This window comes from Cryptotermes secundus, unplaced genomic scaffold (genome assembly GCF_002891405.2).
Source record: "Cryptotermes secundus unplaced genomic scaffold, Csec_1.0 scaffold176, whole genome shotgun sequence".
Classification (NCBI taxonomy): domain Eukaryota; kingdom Metazoa; phylum Arthropoda; class Insecta; order Blattodea; family Kalotermitidae; genus Cryptotermes; species Cryptotermes secundus.
In genome coordinates, this window is record NW_019731569.1 from 649,072 (window position 1) to 669,382 (window position 20,311).

Sequence of the window (20,311 nt, forward strand, 5' to 3'; positions counted from 1 at the left end):
TATATTAAGAAACTGATACTTACTTTCACAATGCACTCTCACACTGAGATGGTACCGTTAAATAACCTGGGGCGGTGTATTTGTCCTTGAAACTTTCCAAAAATTCTTGCATTCTTTCACCCCCACCCTAGAACATTGTGTTCGCATAACGGGACGAAATAATGCAGAGCTCGGTTCACACTAGTGCGAAAATAGTGTTAAACTCACCATGTGAAACAAAAGTGAATGAATATTAAACAACATATAAACTTAAAAAAAAAAGCCCCGGTTAAGCCGCAAACCGGTTAATCCGCCCCCGGATAATCGAGAGTTGACTGTATGTACTTATGTCTTGTTGAAGCCCACACTATACAAAATACAAGTAGGAATTTATTTTTATGTTCATATGATACAATTAAAACTTTCATTTCACTGGTTTCAAATGTGATTCCAGTGTATAAACATTTTTTCATCGCAGTCTGACCATTTATATCATAGTGATGTTAGCAGCTCCCCCTTTCTTTACTCTTACAGTTTGGGGGATGGTTGCTGCACTTGTCCCTGGTTCTGTCATGTTCTCAGTGCTCCCCAGACGGAATGCACAGTTTGATGGAGAGGACTTTTTTTTCCTAAACAACTGGAGGAAGGGGAAATCACATGGTATATTCAATTGCGGGATAAAGGTAAACAAGTGATGACATGGATGCCCGGAGGGTGGGCATGAAGGAGGGGAGGATACCTGACCGAAACAGGCAACCCATGAGCCATCCCGAACATAGAACATGACTCAGATGAAAATTTACAAACATATGTTGAGCTTTGTGAAAATATGGGCAGAAATCTTTACTGTAGTTTCATCTCTTAAATTTTTATTTCCAGGTCCCTTCAGGCTTTTATTATTGGGGAGGTAATGTAATCAACATAGACTCACTTGCAATGAGTTATGTTGATGACTTATATTGGTATTCTATTTTAATTTTAGTGTAAACTCACCTGTTGGAATATTCTCCAAATAGTGTGGAAGATTTTGAGGATCTGTGAAGACATTACCGTTGATCACAATGCTACGAGGTTTATCAAGAACACCATCTCCTCCAAATACTACAACTGCAAACCTTCAGAAAGAGGGATAAATATATTTTAAAATTAGTTTAAATACTGACAAGCACATGCTTAGTTATGGAACAAATGCTATGTAATGATTACAATGAAATAAAAATATACAGTCATTAATGTCTAACTTGAACCAAATTTGGAATGGATAGACAACTGTTACTAAAGCTCGCCAGTATCAAATTTCATGTAATTACGTGATATGGTTCTCAAGCTATTACATGTGGACATAAATGTAAAGCCAATAGGCAGATTTTAGCAAATTTTCATTGTGAACACATCAAAATTGAAAATGGAATCTCCATTTGCGATTTCTTGAAGATAAGAATGTTACTTGTTCTCACTTATTTGAGGTTTCATGGTCCCATGTCAGTCCTCTCAGTTTCAGAGACTGAAATGTTTAATAATACAAAATGCACTCCCTTGTTGGTTTCACAGTGAAGAACTTTACTGTTGGTAGAAAGAGTGTCACTATTAAGAAGTTATAATTCTGTGTATTCTGAGTATATAAGAATTGTACACTAACCAAATTTGAGTAGACATGAAAATAATGGAATTTTATTCACTGTATATGAAATAAATTGCATGGAGCAAAATCCAAAGTTCTTGTAATCAAAGAATTTTTATACTTTTAATACCAATAGTTCTTTATTAGTAAGATCACAACTAAAATTTGATGCATGAATTATGGAAGCAATGCACTGATTATGGAAATGCATAACTTCTTCTAATAAATGAAATATTATTATAGTATCTTACCTATTAGACGTTATTTTCAATTCTGTAAGTTCCTTTAACAGTAAAGAAGTCAGAGAATCCATGTTTCTTCTGTCTTTTATATTTCTGTTACAATCTTTGGCTTCTATTATGAACACAATGTCCGTTGATTGTGGGATTGCATTATTCTTCAAGTGACAAAAATCTCCTTCCACCAATTCTGTTCCATTTACCAGCTGGCACCTAAAATAACATATTAAACCATTTGTTTTGTTAATAATAGGTTTCACACTAGACATGGAACTTGTTAAAATAAATAATCCGGCCAGACTGAAACCTCTTCAGCAAGATAAACACTTTTTAATCAGGACATTAAGTGATGGATTTCTGAAGAAAATGAGTTCTGAAAATACCCTAATCCATACAGACAGATTAGCATTATATGACAATTATCAGATATAACCAAAATATTTTAGTCTTATTACTTCAGATCTGTTTATATGCATGGAATATTTAATTGCTACAATACTGAAAAAATGTGACAATTGCATGTCTTCATAATTACTATGTGAATTTTAATGCAAAAGTTGGTTTTCAGTGGTGAAAACTGGTGTAGAATTCCGGTCGTGTCGAAATAAAATTTCATGACCCAGTATTATCTCTGTTTCTCACAATTATACATGAGTAAAAGTAGTTCTGAGGTCTCTAGTCAAGCAGTGACTCTTAACTTCTTCCCTGACCTGGAGCATATCAATTCTTTTTTAGATGCCGGTACATAAACTACAAAATATAAGAGGATTCAAAGCTTTCATCAAATGCCAAAGAAAAACATTTTCTTTCATAATGCTCCAGTTTTAATAACCTAATGGCACTCTACTAGCCTGGGTGAGATATTTTCTACTGGTAGTCTGTGAAGTTCTGCGTTGTCTAATAACATTACAATGTGGGTTTATTTCCTCATATATCATTACAGTCACAGGAACTGAGTGTGGTGGGATTGTATCATCTAGCCTCTGTGCATCTTGTCCTATCAGATCACCCAGTCTTTCTCTAAAGAAATTAAAAGAATTGGGTCATCTGGTTTGCACATTCTACAATGTCTGGAAAACCAAGAGCCTGGCAAGGAAGACTGAGGTTATTTGTGAACATTATACTGTCTTTGTTATGGCTGATGAATCTAAAAAAGGGAGTATGCATTAGAATGTTGATGTTTCAGTTTTCACTCAAATGCAACATATAATATTAGAGTTGAGCTGACTAGAAGTGAACAGGTGCAGTGTTGTGACCAGTTTTGTTAATGTGAAATAATGAGTGAACAAAGAATTGATCTTAGGTGTGTAAGTATTTATGGAAATTGGGACAGTAATTACTTCTTATATTGATAATTTTTACATTATTATTTTGGGCTTGCACTGTATATATTTACTCTAATTGTTTCAAAACACTTTCATCAACACTTTTAACAAAAAGTGCTATATTTTAAATCACCACCTGCCGCATTTCAAAATGACAAAGCATTTAGGGCAGCTAAAAACATGAACAGTGCAATGTCATCCAAATATCTGCAGAGACCCTGGCTCTGGTTATGTGCTATAATCTCACAAATTTAACTTAAGGAAGCTAAATTTGATGGCTGAAGAAATGTACATACTTGACACATATGTCAGGAATCCTGAGAGGAGTGTTCTCCATGAGGCATGCTTGCAGGTAGGCAACAGCTGTGATGCATACATCATTACTGTCCAACCCTCTGCTGTTGAGACACATTTTCAGGAAAGGCATAGGATCAATCTGACAAAAGAGAAACAGAGGACAAAATGTTACCAATGAGGAATCAATTTTCCCTGCAATTATAATCACACTTTGTAAATAAATGTGCAAAAAAGATCCTTAATTGAAATATATTGTTTTTAGAAAGTATTACATTAACCCTCAGATTCAGAATTAGCAAATAAATTGTTATTCCATCAACTTCTGCAATTTGTTTGCATCTGAAAATTACCATATTTGTTTATACATTATACCACTGGACAGTGCTACTTACAAGGTACAATATAAAGATAAAGCTATGTTTTGCTACATCTATATGGTAGAATTACAATTAGTGTTGGCCAACAGATGTGTCCTATTCTTCATGGATACAGATTTTTGCATAAATGTGAGCTGCAATGTTACGAATTTTGAACTCATAATAATGAAAGTTCTACAGAAATCCAAGGTGCACTAACCTTGGATTTTTGTGAACTACGCAGCAAAAGAGTTTAGAAGATTAAAAACTGCAGTCAGCTCTTAAGCTAACAAACTGATATATTAGCGTCCATTTGTCTATAATCTGTCTAAATTGCAACACTATTTATTTTACACTTTGATACACTCTCTAACACTACATGTTTCGGCCTCAAAAGGCCATCTTCAGGTGCTTTTTTACAGATATTCAATTAAGATTGTGTTGAAATTGTGTCGAAACTGCTACAATGTTTCACTGTTCCAATTCATTTAAAAAAAAACCATATGCTGTAGTCTTCTTTTTAATTAAAATAATATAAAATTCTTTTATAATTTGTCACTTATTGTTTTGCTTCACTCAGGGTGTCATAATTTCTGTAAAATATAAGATGTTTTCCTTGGCAGCTTGTTCCTCATGTTAGTTATCTGAAATTTATAAATTCCTATATAAATGTTGTTTTCAATTTGTTGTTGTTGTTGTTATTATTATTATTGTTGTTATTATCATTAGTATTATTATTACGTTGTGTCTGTTTACTTTCTCACTTTCTCACTTTCTCCTGGTGTGTGTTCCTTCCTCAATGTATGCTGTTATCTTTACTAGTGTCGATGAGGTGTGTTTGTTCCTGTATTTATATGTTCTGGTTGTGAGGAGTGGGGAGAGATGGGGGGGGGGTATAATGTTTTGTTGTGTAATTTTGTATAGTATTTCAAATATAGGGTTGTGTGTGTCGATGTTTGTGTCATTCATATGTAAATCTTCTTTACTAATTTTGTAAATATGGTATTTCTCCAGTGTATTTAGATGTTTTCATTTTTTTTTCCCATTGTTATGGTTTCCATAGTGTCTGTTATTGTGCCATGCCTGTGTCCGGTATTCAATATATGATTTGAATATCCTGAATTACTATTGTTACTTTTTATGTCGTGAATGTGTTCTTTATATCTGGTTTTGAATGTTCTCCCTGTTTGTCCAATATATTTTAATGGGCAATCTAAATATTTCATTTGATAGATTCCACTTTTATTATATTTATCCATTTGTGGTTTTGGTTTAGTATATTTTGTATTGTGTTTTGCGTGCAGGAAGCTACTTTTATTTTTGTATCTCGGAAAAGTTTTGTGATTTTTCTTACTTCCTTTCCGCTATATGTAAAGGCTATCCACTTCGTTTTTTGTTGCTGTGAGTTTTCCTGTATGTTTTGTTTTTGTTTCTTCTGGGGGGGGGGGTGTATGTTGCTAGATAATTTTATGTCATATTCATTATTGTATAATATATTTTGAATTGTGTTCATTTCTAGTTGAATATCTGTAATAAAACACCTGAAGATGGTCGTTTGAGGCCGAAACATGTAGTGTTAGAGAGTGTACCAAAGTGTAAAATAAAAAGTGTTGCAATTTAGATGGATTATAGACAAATGGACGCTAATGTGAACAATTGCAACAGGATGCTGAAATACAGAAACTGATATACTTTCTCTACAAAATGAATACTATTTACACACTGATTTTCTAAATGCTTAAACGTGCACAGGAAAAGAGGAACTACATGAGTTCTATGAAAATTTTAAATGTTTATATTTGGATAATAAAATTATCACTCATTAACAATACGAGTCCCATTACGTGCGCAAAGTTTCATAGTATGAGCAAGTTAAAGTATGATTATATATGATTACAAGAAAATGTCAATTTGCAGATACATGTATGCATTTCTGGCACTGTTCTTTACAAAAATGCCAATTTAATTAATACATTTTCTGAGTCTGCTGAGGTTTCTCTGTAAATGCATTACTGTCAGACTTGACAGTCTAAAGAGATCAAGAAAAACTTTAGCATAATTTCTAATGTTCAAACCACAGGATTTACTGAGATAAGCTTTATGATGTGGAGTTAATGAAGATGAATACAAACAAAGAAACAAACTCTGTGGCTTGAGTCCACAAGCAAACTATACCAACCGAGCAACCACCGCTTGTCGGAGAAGTTAGTCCCAACTTTAGAGCAAAAGGGTGTTGTGTGGTAAGCGCAACGAATCCTCACGGCCATTAATTTTGGTTTTCTAGACCGGAGCCAGTATTTCCTTGAAATAGCTCCTCAATTATCTTCCATGTTTTAATATATAACTGGAGACAGAATAAAGCAATCTGACATACTATATTCAAAGTTGAGAAACCTGTTGTGCCCTCTGAAAAACTAAGAAGAGGTTAGTTGAAATTTTTAAGAGGTTAGTAAGTTTCATAATAGGAACTTCATCAGATCTGTTCAGTTGTACCTTAAAATTATCTGTAAAAGTACTGATCTGAGAATTTTTGTGCAAATCCTTCACTTCAGCTATACTTTCGCTTATCTGTATTGTGCAGTTATGAAGGTGACTAATACTTACAACAGGAAAACAAGAACTGAACTGTGATGTCTTAGACTTGAAAAAAGATTCACACAGATTTAAAAGTTCAGGGTCAGTCTGTGAAAGCTGCAGAGCAAAGTTCTTTGAAGAAACACATTTCTGTGGTTCCAAAGCCCAACTCCTCGCAAATCTGCCTAAATCAGTTTCTATTGTTTTTCTGGGTGTAAGGAAATCAGTGCTTGGTTCATTATCCATAGTTCCAAAAACACCTGCAGTTTTACCAAAATACCAACCTGAAACAAAGAAAATGTAAATTTCTACAGTACATTTAAATGAAATCATGAAAAGAGTCTGACAAGATGAGGGGAAAAAATCTGCAACTTCACGTTCATTAGGCATAATGAGAGGTGTGGTTTCTTTAAGACTGTAGTCTTATGGGATGTGATGATACATATCTTGGTAGATGGTTACCAGTGCATTGCAGAAACATGCTGCCTTCACATTCAACACAATTTTTGTACCCTGAAGGTGGAGTCAACAGATTTTTCTAAATGTTACTAACATCTCAAATTGTGTCAAATTTTATGATTCAACTGTGTTAAATGTTGGTAGGTACTGAGTTGCTCTGTACTAAAAGCACAATTAATTTCAAACTTCATGAATAAGTTACTGGCATTTCTTTTCAACTTGTTACAGAATTATACAACAGGAAGATACATAACAATAGTCATTTAAAGTATATATCAATAAATATCTTTGTTTTACTGCACATGGTAAAAATGTTATAGAACTACTGCAGACAGAAAGGTGAGCATGAATTAGGACTTCTGTGGGTGTCTGTAGCTGTGAAGAAGTTTACCATCTTATTGTTGGCACTAAGCTAATCCACTGAACATCTAATTCATCTGCCTGTAACTGAATAAAATATATACACACACACACACACATATATATATATATATAAAAAGAAACTTACCAGATAAAGTAAATGTACAAACATCAAACTTGAAGTTACATTGGATGGAAAACCCACGGGCACTTTCTATCATCAGCATTTCTGCTTCTTGATAGATGTATGTGTCTTCTATTGCAATTGGTAGCTGTCTGACACCCTCTTTCTGGACTTTCACAGACTACAACCAATAAAGAGAAGACTGGGTGAAATGTGTACAATAATCCTGATTCTGTTCTAATCTTTAAATTATGAAAATGACGGACTACCAGAGGTCTCAGTAATACTATTTTGTTTCTTACAAGTAATTAAATATATAATTTCACAAAACAAGGAAAAGAACATTGGGGATATTTAGTACAATGTAATAAGATGAGCAAATCCTCTTCATATTACTCCCATCCCCAGCTTCTCCAATTTCAATCAATGACATAAAAAGTGACAGACTTAAAAAATTATATGAAAGCATTTACCTATCAAACAACATGAAGAATATATTATGCATTGTGCATCTGTGTGTTTGTGCTCATGCAGTAATTAAATAGGCCATTATCCCCATCTGTATGGGTGTGAAACTTCATCCCTGACATTAAGGGAGGAATATAGACTGAGGGTGTCTGAGAACAGGGTGTTGAGGAGAATATTTGGACCGAAGAGAAATGAAGTGACAGGAGGTTGGCAAAAACTGCATAATGAGGAGCTTCGTAACTTGTACTCTTCTCCCTTCTTCGGAAGCTGCCAATTGTGCAGCTACTCAAGAACTTCCCAGCATTTTACAGAAACCAAAGGTTCATTACTGTGATCATAACTCTCCACTGGTCCCTGTCCTGAGCCAGAACAATCCAATCCATATCACCCCATCCTATATCTCTAAGATCCATTTTAATTGTCCACCGATCTATGTCTTGGATTTCCCAGTGGTCTCCTTTGTTTCAACTTTCCCACAAATATCCTATATGCATTCCCCTTCTCTCTCATTAGTGCTACACGACCTGCCCATCTCATCCTCCTTGACTTGATCATTCTAATTATACTTGGAGAAGAGTACAAGTTATGAAGCTCCTCATTATGCAGTTTTCTCCAACCTTCCGTCACTTCATCTCTCTTCGGTCCAAATATTCTATCTCTGCTCCAAAAAATTAACAATTTAGTTATATATACATCTCATCATATTTGTACATGTAAAACATTTTGAAAATAAAATGTATTTACATTCAGAACATATTTTCATTCAATTAACTGTGTAAAATATCATCTTCCCTTCTTTTCAATAGAATCACGTAGTACCTAATATTGCAAGGTGATAACAAATCTTGTTCTTTTGACAGACTATAGCATTTGACATGCAATTTGAAGGATTACAGTAAAGAATGCCTACATTATGCAGTGCATTTCTTCTCTCTTATTATGCTTACTGCCATATACTTACATTTTCAAACACATTCACTTGCACCACTTGTTTATCTATAAGGAGTGCAAGCTCATGAGTGTTCACCTTACTGTTAGGGCTGTATGTGATTACGAGAGAGAAGTTCCTATCTACAAAATCTTGAGCAAGCAAGTAGGAACATGATCCTTGGAACTCAAAAAATTTTCTGTCAAATGTCATGAAATGCTGAGTTCCTGCTATCATAGCATCAGCTGAAACAGATGGAAAATTTATAACAAAACAGGGAAAACATTTTGAGAAATTAATGAATATTTCACTTTTATTATTGCTGTATTCATTGTACTGTCTAGTTGTGTAATAACTATGTATGTATTCTATGCTCTATATTATTTTATGACATGTTCTATATCCATCTCTGGATCCCTTGAACTTACAATAAATATAAATACAAATACAAATGCTGAAATCCGTATTACTAAATCACGTTAATATGTGAAAATACAAGTTTACTTTGTTCTGGGAAAGGCATATATGAGGCATCATACTAAATCCAGAAATTGCAAATGAATTGAGAAATGGCTGTACTAAAACAGAAATACAAACAAATAAGTTCACATAAAGGGCATATTTGAAAACTGTAACTGTATTAAAATCACTGATTGATGTTAGAGATATTTTAGAGCATGATTAACACACAAAATGAATACTAACAGCGAATATGAGTTTTGTATTTTCCTAGCACAAATTATGTTTTGAACTTAGGGCCAGAAATGCTATTGTTACATTCTTTGCCTATCACTAAAACCAATAGTTTTAGCACAAATAAAATATGTAAATTAAGAATGACCAAATGCTTTTCATTATTGCTAAAACTGAGAGTTTTAGTACAAATTAAAAAAGTGGAAATTAAGAATGGCTGAGCAGATATTTCTATTATGGTACATATATATTGTGGGAAGTCAAATATGACTGAAAATATAATTGAACTCTAAATCTATGGACTGTAGTTAAATGTGGGAAAGAAATATGACAGCCAATGAAGTAGATCAAAATTTCTTTCCATGAAGATTACTATCTTCTGGGATATTATGCTATATAGTCCGTTCAAAGTCAACTATGTTTGAGAAGAGAATATTGTCTCCATGTTCATGGTCGAATATGATGAGCAAGATATCACTGGTTAGCCTCTCAGAATTATGATGAAGGCATTACTCGCCAAAGTGTAGGATGTCTCACCTTTGAATGGTGGCAGCCAACATGCTGGGTCTAACAGTGTCCTGTATTTATAAAAGATATTCCAGAATGTGAAGTTGGACATAACAAAGTAAGACTGTAGCTCATTCAGTGCTCTGTATTCTGGGATTTCCTAAAAACATTTGAAATATTTCATAATTATGGTATATACACTTTATGTGGAATCATGATTACATAGGATAACTGTAAATATTTATGTAGGTGTATAGCAGAGTAAGTATGCTACAAGCTGGAAGGTCACGGGTTCAAGTCCCGATGAGATCATTGGATTTTTTTCAATTTACCTAATCCTTCCAGCTGCACAAGGCCCTGCAGTTTACTCAGCCTCTAACAGAAATGAGTACCAGGAATTAATTAAATAATTTTCCTGGGGAGTGAAGTGCGGCCGGTGCGTAAGGCTGACAACCTTACTGCCATCTTTGAGCCGAATGTCAAGGTAATGTGGGACTCTTTAACGTCTCACAACCCTATGGGCCTTCACAGCCTGTTACAGGGATAGCTTTATTTTTTTTTTTTACTTTACTATAGCAGAGTAAGGCTCAGTTTTGTAGAACAAATGCTATGAAGAAATAAATAAAATGGAGGAGTAAAAAATGAGGTAAATTAAAAAGATCTAGAAGTCTGTGACAATGGTATATCAACACAACTATTGTGTTTCTGGGCATTATTCATGTTCTCTTTCTATTCAAACCATTGTCTGGTTTTTATTTATTTCCTGAATAAATAAAAAACAGTTAAGATCCTACCTATTTCAACATACACTTCACTCTGTTGATGAAAATGTATCATGCAAATCAGTGGGATATATTATGTGAATTGGTTTGTTTTTATGAAATGTATCTATTTTGCATGGTAGTATGAAGGAACTTCGGTGAAATTATGTTGCTTTTAGGTATGTATTTAGCGGCCTCCGTAGTCTAGAGGTAACGTTCCCACCTCATGACTCATGGTACGTGGGTTCAAATACCCGGTGGAGGTCGTCGAATTTTTAAGGGCGGAAAAATTCAGGGAACAAGTCCTCCGGGAGGGACTTTAAGCCGCAGGTCCCGTGTCGTAGCTTTACGGCACATAAAAGAACCTCATATCTCCAAAGGAGATCACTGAGCCAAATTCAAGGATGTTTCCCGCCCAACAGCAGTCTCTAAGGCCTCTGTTAGATGGGGGAAGCATTATAGATACTGCCAAGCCAGTTGAGAACTCGCTGGCTCAGTCAGGATTGATGGTACGCACCAATACCGGTAGGGTATAGAGACTGGTAGAATATCATAGATGGAAGCACAATGGACCAATACTGGTCCATTAACTAGGTATGTATATAAGATAAGAATAGTCTGACTATAAAGGCAGAACTGGACTGAATGGAATGTTAGAGTATCCCTCTAGTCTTCCCACTTTGCCCAAAGGACAAGTGTTTGAAAATATATTCTGCAATACATCTATTAATGCTGATATTCCTGGATTTTACTACATGTTTCTAGCTCGTTCCCTAACAATATCACATTGTGATAGCTGCCTACCAACAGTACAGGCACAAGTGCAGACATTTCTGAACGGAGTTATTTAAGATAAATTAAGCCATAAATTTCTGATTACTGGTCACAGTGTAGTGACACAATAAATTACATTTATTTGATTATGTTATAAATATGGGACACTAGAGCATCATCTGCAGTATAGAACCAAAGTACTTACTTCAAATTTAGGAGTTTCATTGAATGCATGCCAAGACATGGGAAGCTTCTGTTCCAATTCAACATTTCCGCTCTCTGGGTCAAATATGAATTTTGTTTTAGCTTCTCGATACCTAAATAGAAAATAAGAGATTAAAGTCAAATATCTGATAGGGAAAGAGAAATACATTAACATGAGAAGAGGAATGGATACAGGATACTGATGGGAAAGCCAGAAGGAAAGAGACCACTACGAAGACCAAGACGCAGGTGGGTGCACAATATTAAAATGGATCTTAGAGAGATAGGATGGGATAGCATGAATTGAACTGATCTGGCTCAGGATATGAACTAGTGGAGGGCTCTTGTGAACATGGAAATAAACCTTCAGGTTCCATGAAATGCTGGGAAGTTCTTGAGTAGTTGCACAATGGGTGGCTTCTCAAGAAGGGTTCAGCTCCATGAGTGAATGAAAGTATCATCTGTCCTAGCATCCAAAATTATTATATTTTTGTTTGAAAAAAGTAAAAAAATAAATTATTATTATATATTTTATTGGACCAAGGACATATGATGTGTAGTCATCATGAATTTGTAATGTGTGACATGTTTTGTATCCAGCCCTACGGGGAGGCGATCGGATCCATGAAGTGAAAGTAAATGTAAATCTCAAAATATATTGGAAGAGAGCAACCCACATAACCCATTCTTGTACCTACTTGTTTTCAACTTGAAGGGCAGTCTGTGTTATATCAGTCACCTTTTTGTGAATCATTCTTATTGCCATTTGCATCCTTGTTCCAAGATCTAATGATTCGTACACCCAAATCACCTTGAAAATAAACAAGATCAAATTCATTAGCATAACTGAAATTACTTTAAATAATAAATCTGAGTTAGGCCCAGGTATTATGATTGTTCATTACTAACAACAAACAAAGGCCACGCCACAGCTAAAGCGGTTAGTCGCTGGCTTCCCACTGCGGCATACTGGGTTCAATCCCGGGTCTGGTCAAGCGGGATTTATGGTGGACAAAGTGGCGCTCAGGCAGGTTTTCTCCGAGTACTTCGGTTTCCCCTGCCAATCTTCATTCCACCAACTGCTCCACAATCACTCTCACCTATCATCTGGGGCTGGTACAGTAGGCCAGGAGTGGCCGCAGTACAAGGGACTTAGTCCCACCCCACTAGCAATAAAAAAAACAACAAACAAAATAATTATAGAATGAAGGGGATACAAAAAATGTGAGAAGCCCAGAAAAATCTTCACTGACAAGCTTAAACCAACCAAGAAATACTGAGAATGATACTGTACACTTACATTCCAGGTTTATATCTGATACCATTTCTAAAGCTTCATGAAACACTAACGGAAAGTGTTGGTATCCTCTCAGAACTCTAAATCTTGTATGGTTACAATGGGTGAGAGGTGCAGTGGGCAAGAAGTATATAGAAGCATCTCACTTCATTACTGATGAATTTTGTTCTTGCTGCAGAAGCTGTGCCATACAAAATTCTTACATCCAGTAATGCATAGAATTTACTTTATTCATTTTAAATAAATTTCAAGAGAGGAATTAAATTTACTTGAACTTTCTGGTACAATTGTTATAAAATATATCTAAATTGATTATTTAAACACTTTTTTCACTTTTGCAGCCCACAGACCAAGTAGTCTGCAGTTCATGGAGCATTTATCCATTGATTTTATTATTTATGTAAACCTTTCATGCATAATTTTTACATCCTGGATCTGTGGTTCTAACAGGGGTGACTATGAAGTGGACAGTCTTTTGAGTTGTACCGCCATGTATTACGAAAACAGCCAGATATTTTGAGGGAACATTTTGCCTCAATCTTCCAGGTCTGTTTGTTGTCTTCTTCTGCTGGATTTTTGCTTTGTTTACTCTTCAAACCTAAAGATGGAGGTGATATGTTCCTTTGAAATGTTGGGCTGTCTCCAGACTACACAGAATTACAAAACAAAAGATCATACTCTTCACCATATAAATAAATCATTGTTTCTGTTTTTGTTGCTGATTTTTTTCTTATTTGAAAATATTGTCAAAGTTGTTATTGTCATCATCATCATCATCATCATCATCTTCAACACCACCATCAATAATTATCTCTACAGGCATGTTTGATTGACTGCCCAGGTAATTAGCCAGCGCAGTAAAATAAATATTTTAGAAATTTGCATATATATGATAATTACGTATAAAAATTATTTGCTAAAGAAAACAGTTAAATGAGCAGTTATTTGACTCCTCCCAAACTTCCACAGCTAAACAAGAAAAATGGACATGTTCGTATTTCAATACAAACAAGGTCTCCATCAGTGTTCTTGTATAATCCATAAAATACGACTCCTGTTACATACACCAGACAGCATATAGTAATACTGAGTAAGCTGGCTCTGACAGGAATGCTATACTATGGTGATATTTAGTGTCAAGTGCTCTGTATAATTTGCTACCTCTATTTAAAGTGAGAATATGTGTACACATAATATACTTAATCAAACAGAATGTCACTTACCTTAGAATACAGTTCTTTTGCTTTCTGGATTGCATAATTTATAGAGGGAAGTTTGCTCAATACTTTAAATTCTTCAATCAGCTCATTGGCAATCTGGTGAAGTTCCTTTCCTACAACCAGTAAAATGTTCTAGTGCTCAAGATATAGTGAACTGAACAAGTATAGAAATCAGAGAATGTATAAATATCCAGACACCATAACATCACTGTAAGAATTTAAATAAATAAAGCGAGTTTCAGAGAGTACATACATTTACACAATGAAGGATAAAAATTGATTCTAAATTTCATCAAACAATAAAGTCTGGGATAGTCATGCACTAAACTGACAATATTTTGGACAGGATAAGTGGTTGAGAGACGAGGTTTGAACTGAAAAATTTAGAGAAATGGCTGAAAATGAAGTGTTATATGATTTGCAGTGTGAACAATTAGTCTGAATGAAGGGTACAGATCACTGAAGATGAAGGGGAATAATGTAAAAAGGTGTTTGGGAAAAACATAATTAAATGACAAGAAAAAACACAAAATCCTGTATTTACCGACATCTATATAACATGTATAATTCAAAACAAAATGATGAACTAGCCAATCAATGAAGATTAAACTGAAAACGATAAAAGATGCATCATTTACACTTATTATATGATAATACAATGACACTTAATTTGTATACTATTATGAGATTTGGATTACCCAAGAAAACACAATTTTGTATATCAGGTAAAATTTTACTTCTAGGATAAAAAGTGACTTAAATATAAAAATATTTTACTGGTGAATGTAATAAACCATACTTTTTAGAAGCAAATTATCACTTGATGAATATTACTGATGTGCATTCTTACCAAATGGCACTATGGTGAAATATTTTTCTCTTATAAAGTCATATAGTATTTTGGAGTATTTCTTGATATTGGTTAAAATATCATTCTTCATAATATCTTTGTATATTTTATCTAAATCCTGCCCAAAGTCATATATCTTTGAGAAATATGGTGATTCCAAAACATCATTTTTTCTCTCATACAGGAAATCTGAAATAAATGCAGTGGAAACAATTACAGCAATAAATTAAATTTTAATAAGCGTTTCATTCTGTGGAAACTATAACAAGTTTTTATGACAATAATCACTGCATTAATTACTTATTTACACGTTCAGCATGGAAAAAATATAATTATAATGATGCTGATGCAAGCATACACTGCAGTACTCTGTTAATCATAACACACAAATATTTTTAGTACTTTCTTGTGCTACAGTTCAATTAGATATCAGCTTATTTAAATAGCAAGTAATGTTTCTGTTAACAGACACAAATCATTCTTCTCAAAACGAAATGTGTCAAAATTTCACAATTGTTAGAAGAAGGCCTCATCTGTGATCAGCAAAATGGCTTAAGTATGAACTGAAATAACCTTAACAAGTGTGTATATACACTGTCATTATTTATGTTTCTACAATATAGTTCAGCCTTCCTTGCATCTGGCATTAGCTGAATTATTGTTTAGTTATAATTATAATTTTTCTGGCCAAAATGAGAAGTTAATATAATCATAATTTGTCCACTTTTTATACAATTCTGTTTATTCTGCTCATTAGCTATTATGAATGGGTTCTGAGAGAAATTACTTTTGTTATACTGATGATAAATGTGTACTATGTCAACTCTGCCTTTATTTGTTAAATAAAGTGAAACTGCTTATCATATTCTTGTACAGACAATTTTACAAACAAAAAGAAATAATTAAGGGACCCTAATCCTGGAGCCTGAATTTTCATATTGACCAGGCATCAGCTTATAACATATAAAATCTTAAATACTGAATATAGACACAATATGTCCAAATTTTCAGCCACTAGCGAGGCATGCATGTGTACTCAGGCATGCGGACAAACACAAACACACACACATGCATGAGCACACACATACACATAGTCTCTCTCCCTTTCTACTAGCTTTTTCATAATAAAGTTAGCTGAAAACATGTAAATACATCAAAATATTAAAAAACACTTTTTCCTTCACACTCATAATACTTTCTTATATATAACACTGCATATGTAAATTGGAAAGCGGTTAATTTATATAATGAAGCTGACAATGATTTAACTATTCAAAGCAGGGGTATTTATCTGCTAGGCTATAGAATAATGTGGAGGCAGTATTATTTACTGTACTGAGGCCACAAAAAGGCCGATGTAAGTTTTAAAATTTAAGTAATATACAGAAAATGATTCTTACCTAAGATTTCTTTGCTTGCCCTCCAGAGCGCACTTTCCAAGTAATGAAGAAACTTAATAAATGTAGGTTCAATTGTTTGTAAGAAATTGTGCCAATGGTATAACAAGAATGTGGACAGTTTATTCCATAAATTCTCCACTTGTTTAATAAATGCAACATGTAGGTCCTTCATAAACTGTAAATACAAGAGGATACTAACAAATACATATCTCATAACAAATAAAATTAACATTATATTGATGTATTATAAGAATTTATTTCACTTACTCTGTCATACTTCTCGACTAACTTCTCAAGCAGTGCGGTTATTTGTGCTGTTGAGTTACCTTTAAAGATTCCATTTATAAACTCTACAGCCTTCTTGTATGATGCTTTGATCTACAGAAAGTGAAAATTTTACATTATTATAACTCAATTAAGAGAATATATTTATGCATTTCAGAGATCATGTATGAACACAGTCTTTTTGTTCTATTCAACTGTCTAATATGGTAAAAGAAAGTTCAATTTGTTATCATTCAATACACAATTAAAAGAGTTATCAGAAATTCCAGGAAAGACCTGGGTTCAGATGGAGTGTCCTTGGTCTTACAAAGGTTTTTAAGGAATCGTTTTTGTTAAAAAGATTTCAATTTGACATAAATACTTGAAAAAACTTACAGATTCAATAATCCAGAGTAATGACTTTCTAATTGCCTCTCCTGAATCTCCCATCACCTCCCACATTTCATTTAGAATTTCAGGCAATGATTCAAAATGACCCCTGAAATTTCAGAACAAAATAAATACAAGCATTTACATGTACAAGTATTTTTATATATAAGAAAACAAGAAAATAAATTATTTTATTCACAGAATACCTGAGTGATAATTCATCAATGATATACATTGTAATGCCAACAATATCTCGGATGTAAAATTCATTTGCATTGTAGGATTTGTTTAAGTAGTTCTTAAACTCTTCAAAATCTTCTGTTAAATTCTTCAGTTCACTGAAATGATAACGAAATAATTAGAATTTAAATCAGAATTACATATACAGATGGTTTATAAATATGTGAGAAAACATCTTCACATATAGCTTAATAATAAATGTAGGCCATGCCATAGCTCAAGCAGTTAGTCACTGGCTTCCCACTGCAGTGGCCCTGGTTCGATCCCAGGTTTGGTAAAGTGGGATTTGTAGTGGACAAAGTGGCGCTGGGGCAGGTTTTCTCCGAGGACTTCAGTTTCCCCTGTCATTCTTCATTCCACCAATTGCTCTACAATCAGGCAGGTACAATAGGCCAATCAGTGGCCGCCATGCCAAGTGGATCCAGCTGGGCTCCACCCCCCACAATAAGCGAATTGAAAAAAAAAGTCAGTGGTCACTGTGTTCAAATATATGGACCTAGTGTGTGTGCCACGGCTTATTACTTCTGTATTAACTTTATTTTTCAATTAAATGCCCACTGGGCCTATTCAGTTATTGCTTCCTTCTGCTACATACGATGATCATAAATTGCGGTCAAGAGGGCCCACAGGAGGATAGTGATTTATCTGTTGCTCAATGATTGGCTATCTTTCCCTTGAAGAGGCCTCAGTTTAACCTTCACTGCATTTATGGATGTTGTCCTGCTTCACTATTCTCCGTGGGCCTGGTATTCTGCTCCTTAACTGAACATTTTATAATCTGATTCAATTATTCACAACCCCTCTCTAAGCTTTCCTCATCTTAAATTCCTATTCTCATCTTTTGCTACACTTTTCCACTATTCTCCGCTTTGAAGGCCACAATTACACTTTCATATCTCACATCTGTGCATTATCTTCATAATTTATTCCTAATAAATGGCCATAGGTCTTTCCTGCTGCCAACTAGAAAAACGTTTTTTACTATGTGATTCTTTGCTCTTAAGGTTTTAACTAAACTCACGTAGAGTCATATGTGTGAGCAGTATTATATATATTCCAAGCAGTAATGGAAAGAGATTCTTCAATGCAGCCATTAGTTACCTGATATCATCCAGGAATTTTTGTACAATTGGTTTTGAATCCAGCCAGACGTCACTTACAGCTTCTGTGGTTTCAGACTTAATGTACTGCCTCCAGTAATCTATAGAGTCAATAATAAAATTCCACACTGAATCAACAGTGTCATGAATTCCAGTCTGAAATTGAAAGTATGGAATTTAATGAGAAAGAAGAAATTTGAAGTCATCACTGTAGAAATACAATAGAAAATAGCACAAAAATGATCCAAAAATGAACTTATGTTGATATCATTTATCTCACTTAATTGAATTGTCAATAACATGTTTCTGAACAAACAAAACTGAATAATGCAACTGGAGATAAATTTTTATAGTTTTATGAATGATGATATAAATAACATTGACACTGACAGCCAATCCAGCATATTCCTATCTTGTTAGAGTATGAACAAACAGGTCACATAATAACCATGGGCGCAAGTGGTGGTGGTGATGGCGAGATGAACGTTTGCTTCCTACAAATATTTAGATTTCATACAAATATGAATTTGCCTGAACATAACTCCAAATTTAACCTTCAATCCAATAATATGGTAGCATGTAGAGCTGTTACTGTGCAATAACTGCAAGATAAGCAAATATACCTTTGCTGTTTCTAGATAAAGGCTTGGTAAACACATTCCTGCAGCAACAGACATGAACGCAACAACAGTACAGCAACAGAGGAACTGTTTTCTATGTGGCCCATGCTGAGATCCTATAATTGAGACGGTTTGGGGCACCTAATTAGCTGCAAGAGTGCTCAATTGAATGTTTGGCTGTGAAGAGAAGACTTTATGTGTGATATATGGAATGTGTATTTCATTCAGAATGTTACATTTCCTGTGTTAGAATCCGTTGCCAGGAAACAGCTAGTGGAGAGTGTGATAGACTGAGGACAATAGTCTGTGTGTGTCAGTGATCTGTAAAGTGTAGTCACGGATCGTGAATATATAAGGGGTCCATGGATCGTGATCACCAATCCAAACCTCATCTATAGTCACTCATAACTCCCCAGGTTTAAAATAAATCCAGGGCAAATCATGTGGAACTGTTAATGTGTAAAGTGATATTGAGGCAGATTCTTTGCCACAATCACTTACTACTTCCCTCACTGGACACACTTATGCACATGCATGCATGTATACATGACCTCTGTACAGTCAGCTTCCATAATTAAGAGCTCCAGAATGATAAACCTGTATTGAAACGGGTCTCAAATAATAACTGTACAGTTGAATGATTGTACCTCATTTTGATATGCTTAGCTTCTTATTTCAAGAAAAATATGCATGAATAAAATACAAGTAAAATACAATCGTAAAATTAAAATAAGTATACCGTTATCTCGGTTTTAATTTCAGGGCGCCATTTTAATTTTGAAGTAACAAGACGAGAATGATTCAAACGTAGATAAAAGGACATATCTGAAATACGAATTTCTTCATAATCTCTCCAAACATTGAAGATGACATTTCGAACATCTGGGACTATTCCATACATATTGAAACTCTCTGCAGCATCTGAAACATTTATAAAACCATATTTACTTATTCATCCAGGTTTTGTAGGTAGACAAATTTCGTTTATATCACAAGAGAAAACTATATGAGCATTTGTGCAAATGGATTGTACAAGGTGTGGCAATAAAGAAACCGGATTCATGCTCTAACCCTTTATTAAAAAAAAATCAGACAGTCGAAATGTTATCCCCTTCAATGTAGTCCCCTCCCCGATCCCTACACCGCTCCATGCGAATTTTCCACTGTTGGAAGCAGTGCTGCAGGTCATCTTGTGTTATGCTCTTCAAGAGTTGCGTCGCTTTTGCTTTCACTGCATCCACGGACTCGAACCTGGTCCCTT

The 20,311-nt window shown here is 34.5% G+C and overlaps 1 protein-coding gene across 1 annotated transcript in view; it reads right to left on the minus strand.

Moving 5' to 3' along the window:
* The window catches only part of LOC111867057, an 80,230-nt gene that overhangs the window by 8,886 nt on the left and 51,033 nt on the right, over window positions 1–20,311 (minus strand). Inside the window, exons 35-51 of the mRNA XM_023856528.2 lie at window positions 19,790–19,971; window positions 18,432–18,586; window positions 17,297–17,428; window positions 17,097–17,199; window positions 16,704–16,814; window positions 16,437–16,611; window positions 15,037–15,225; window positions 14,190–14,299; window positions 12,368–12,480; window positions 11,671–11,782; window positions 9,961–10,090; window positions 8,764–8,975; window positions 7,359–7,515; window positions 6,422–6,675; window positions 3,461–3,600; window positions 1,852–2,052; window positions 973–1,094 (exon numbers count right to left, since the gene is read on the minus strand). Of these exons, the coding sequence (XP_023712296.1) occupies window positions 973–1,094; window positions 1,852–2,052; window positions 3,461–3,600; window positions 6,422–6,675; window positions 7,359–7,515; window positions 8,764–8,975; window positions 9,961–10,090; window positions 11,671–11,782; window positions 12,368–12,480; window positions 14,190–14,299; window positions 15,037–15,225; window positions 16,437–16,611; window positions 16,704–16,814; window positions 17,097–17,199; window positions 17,297–17,428; window positions 18,432–18,586; window positions 19,790–19,971 (2,598 nt within the window). The remainder of the gene's footprint in view (window positions 1–972; window positions 1,095–1,851; window positions 2,053–3,460; window positions 3,601–6,421; window positions 6,676–7,358; window positions 7,516–8,763; window positions 8,976–9,960; window positions 10,091–11,670; window positions 11,783–12,367; window positions 12,481–14,189; window positions 14,300–15,036; window positions 15,226–16,436; window positions 16,612–16,703; window positions 16,815–17,096; window positions 17,200–17,296; window positions 17,429–18,431; window positions 18,587–19,789; window positions 19,972–20,311) is intronic.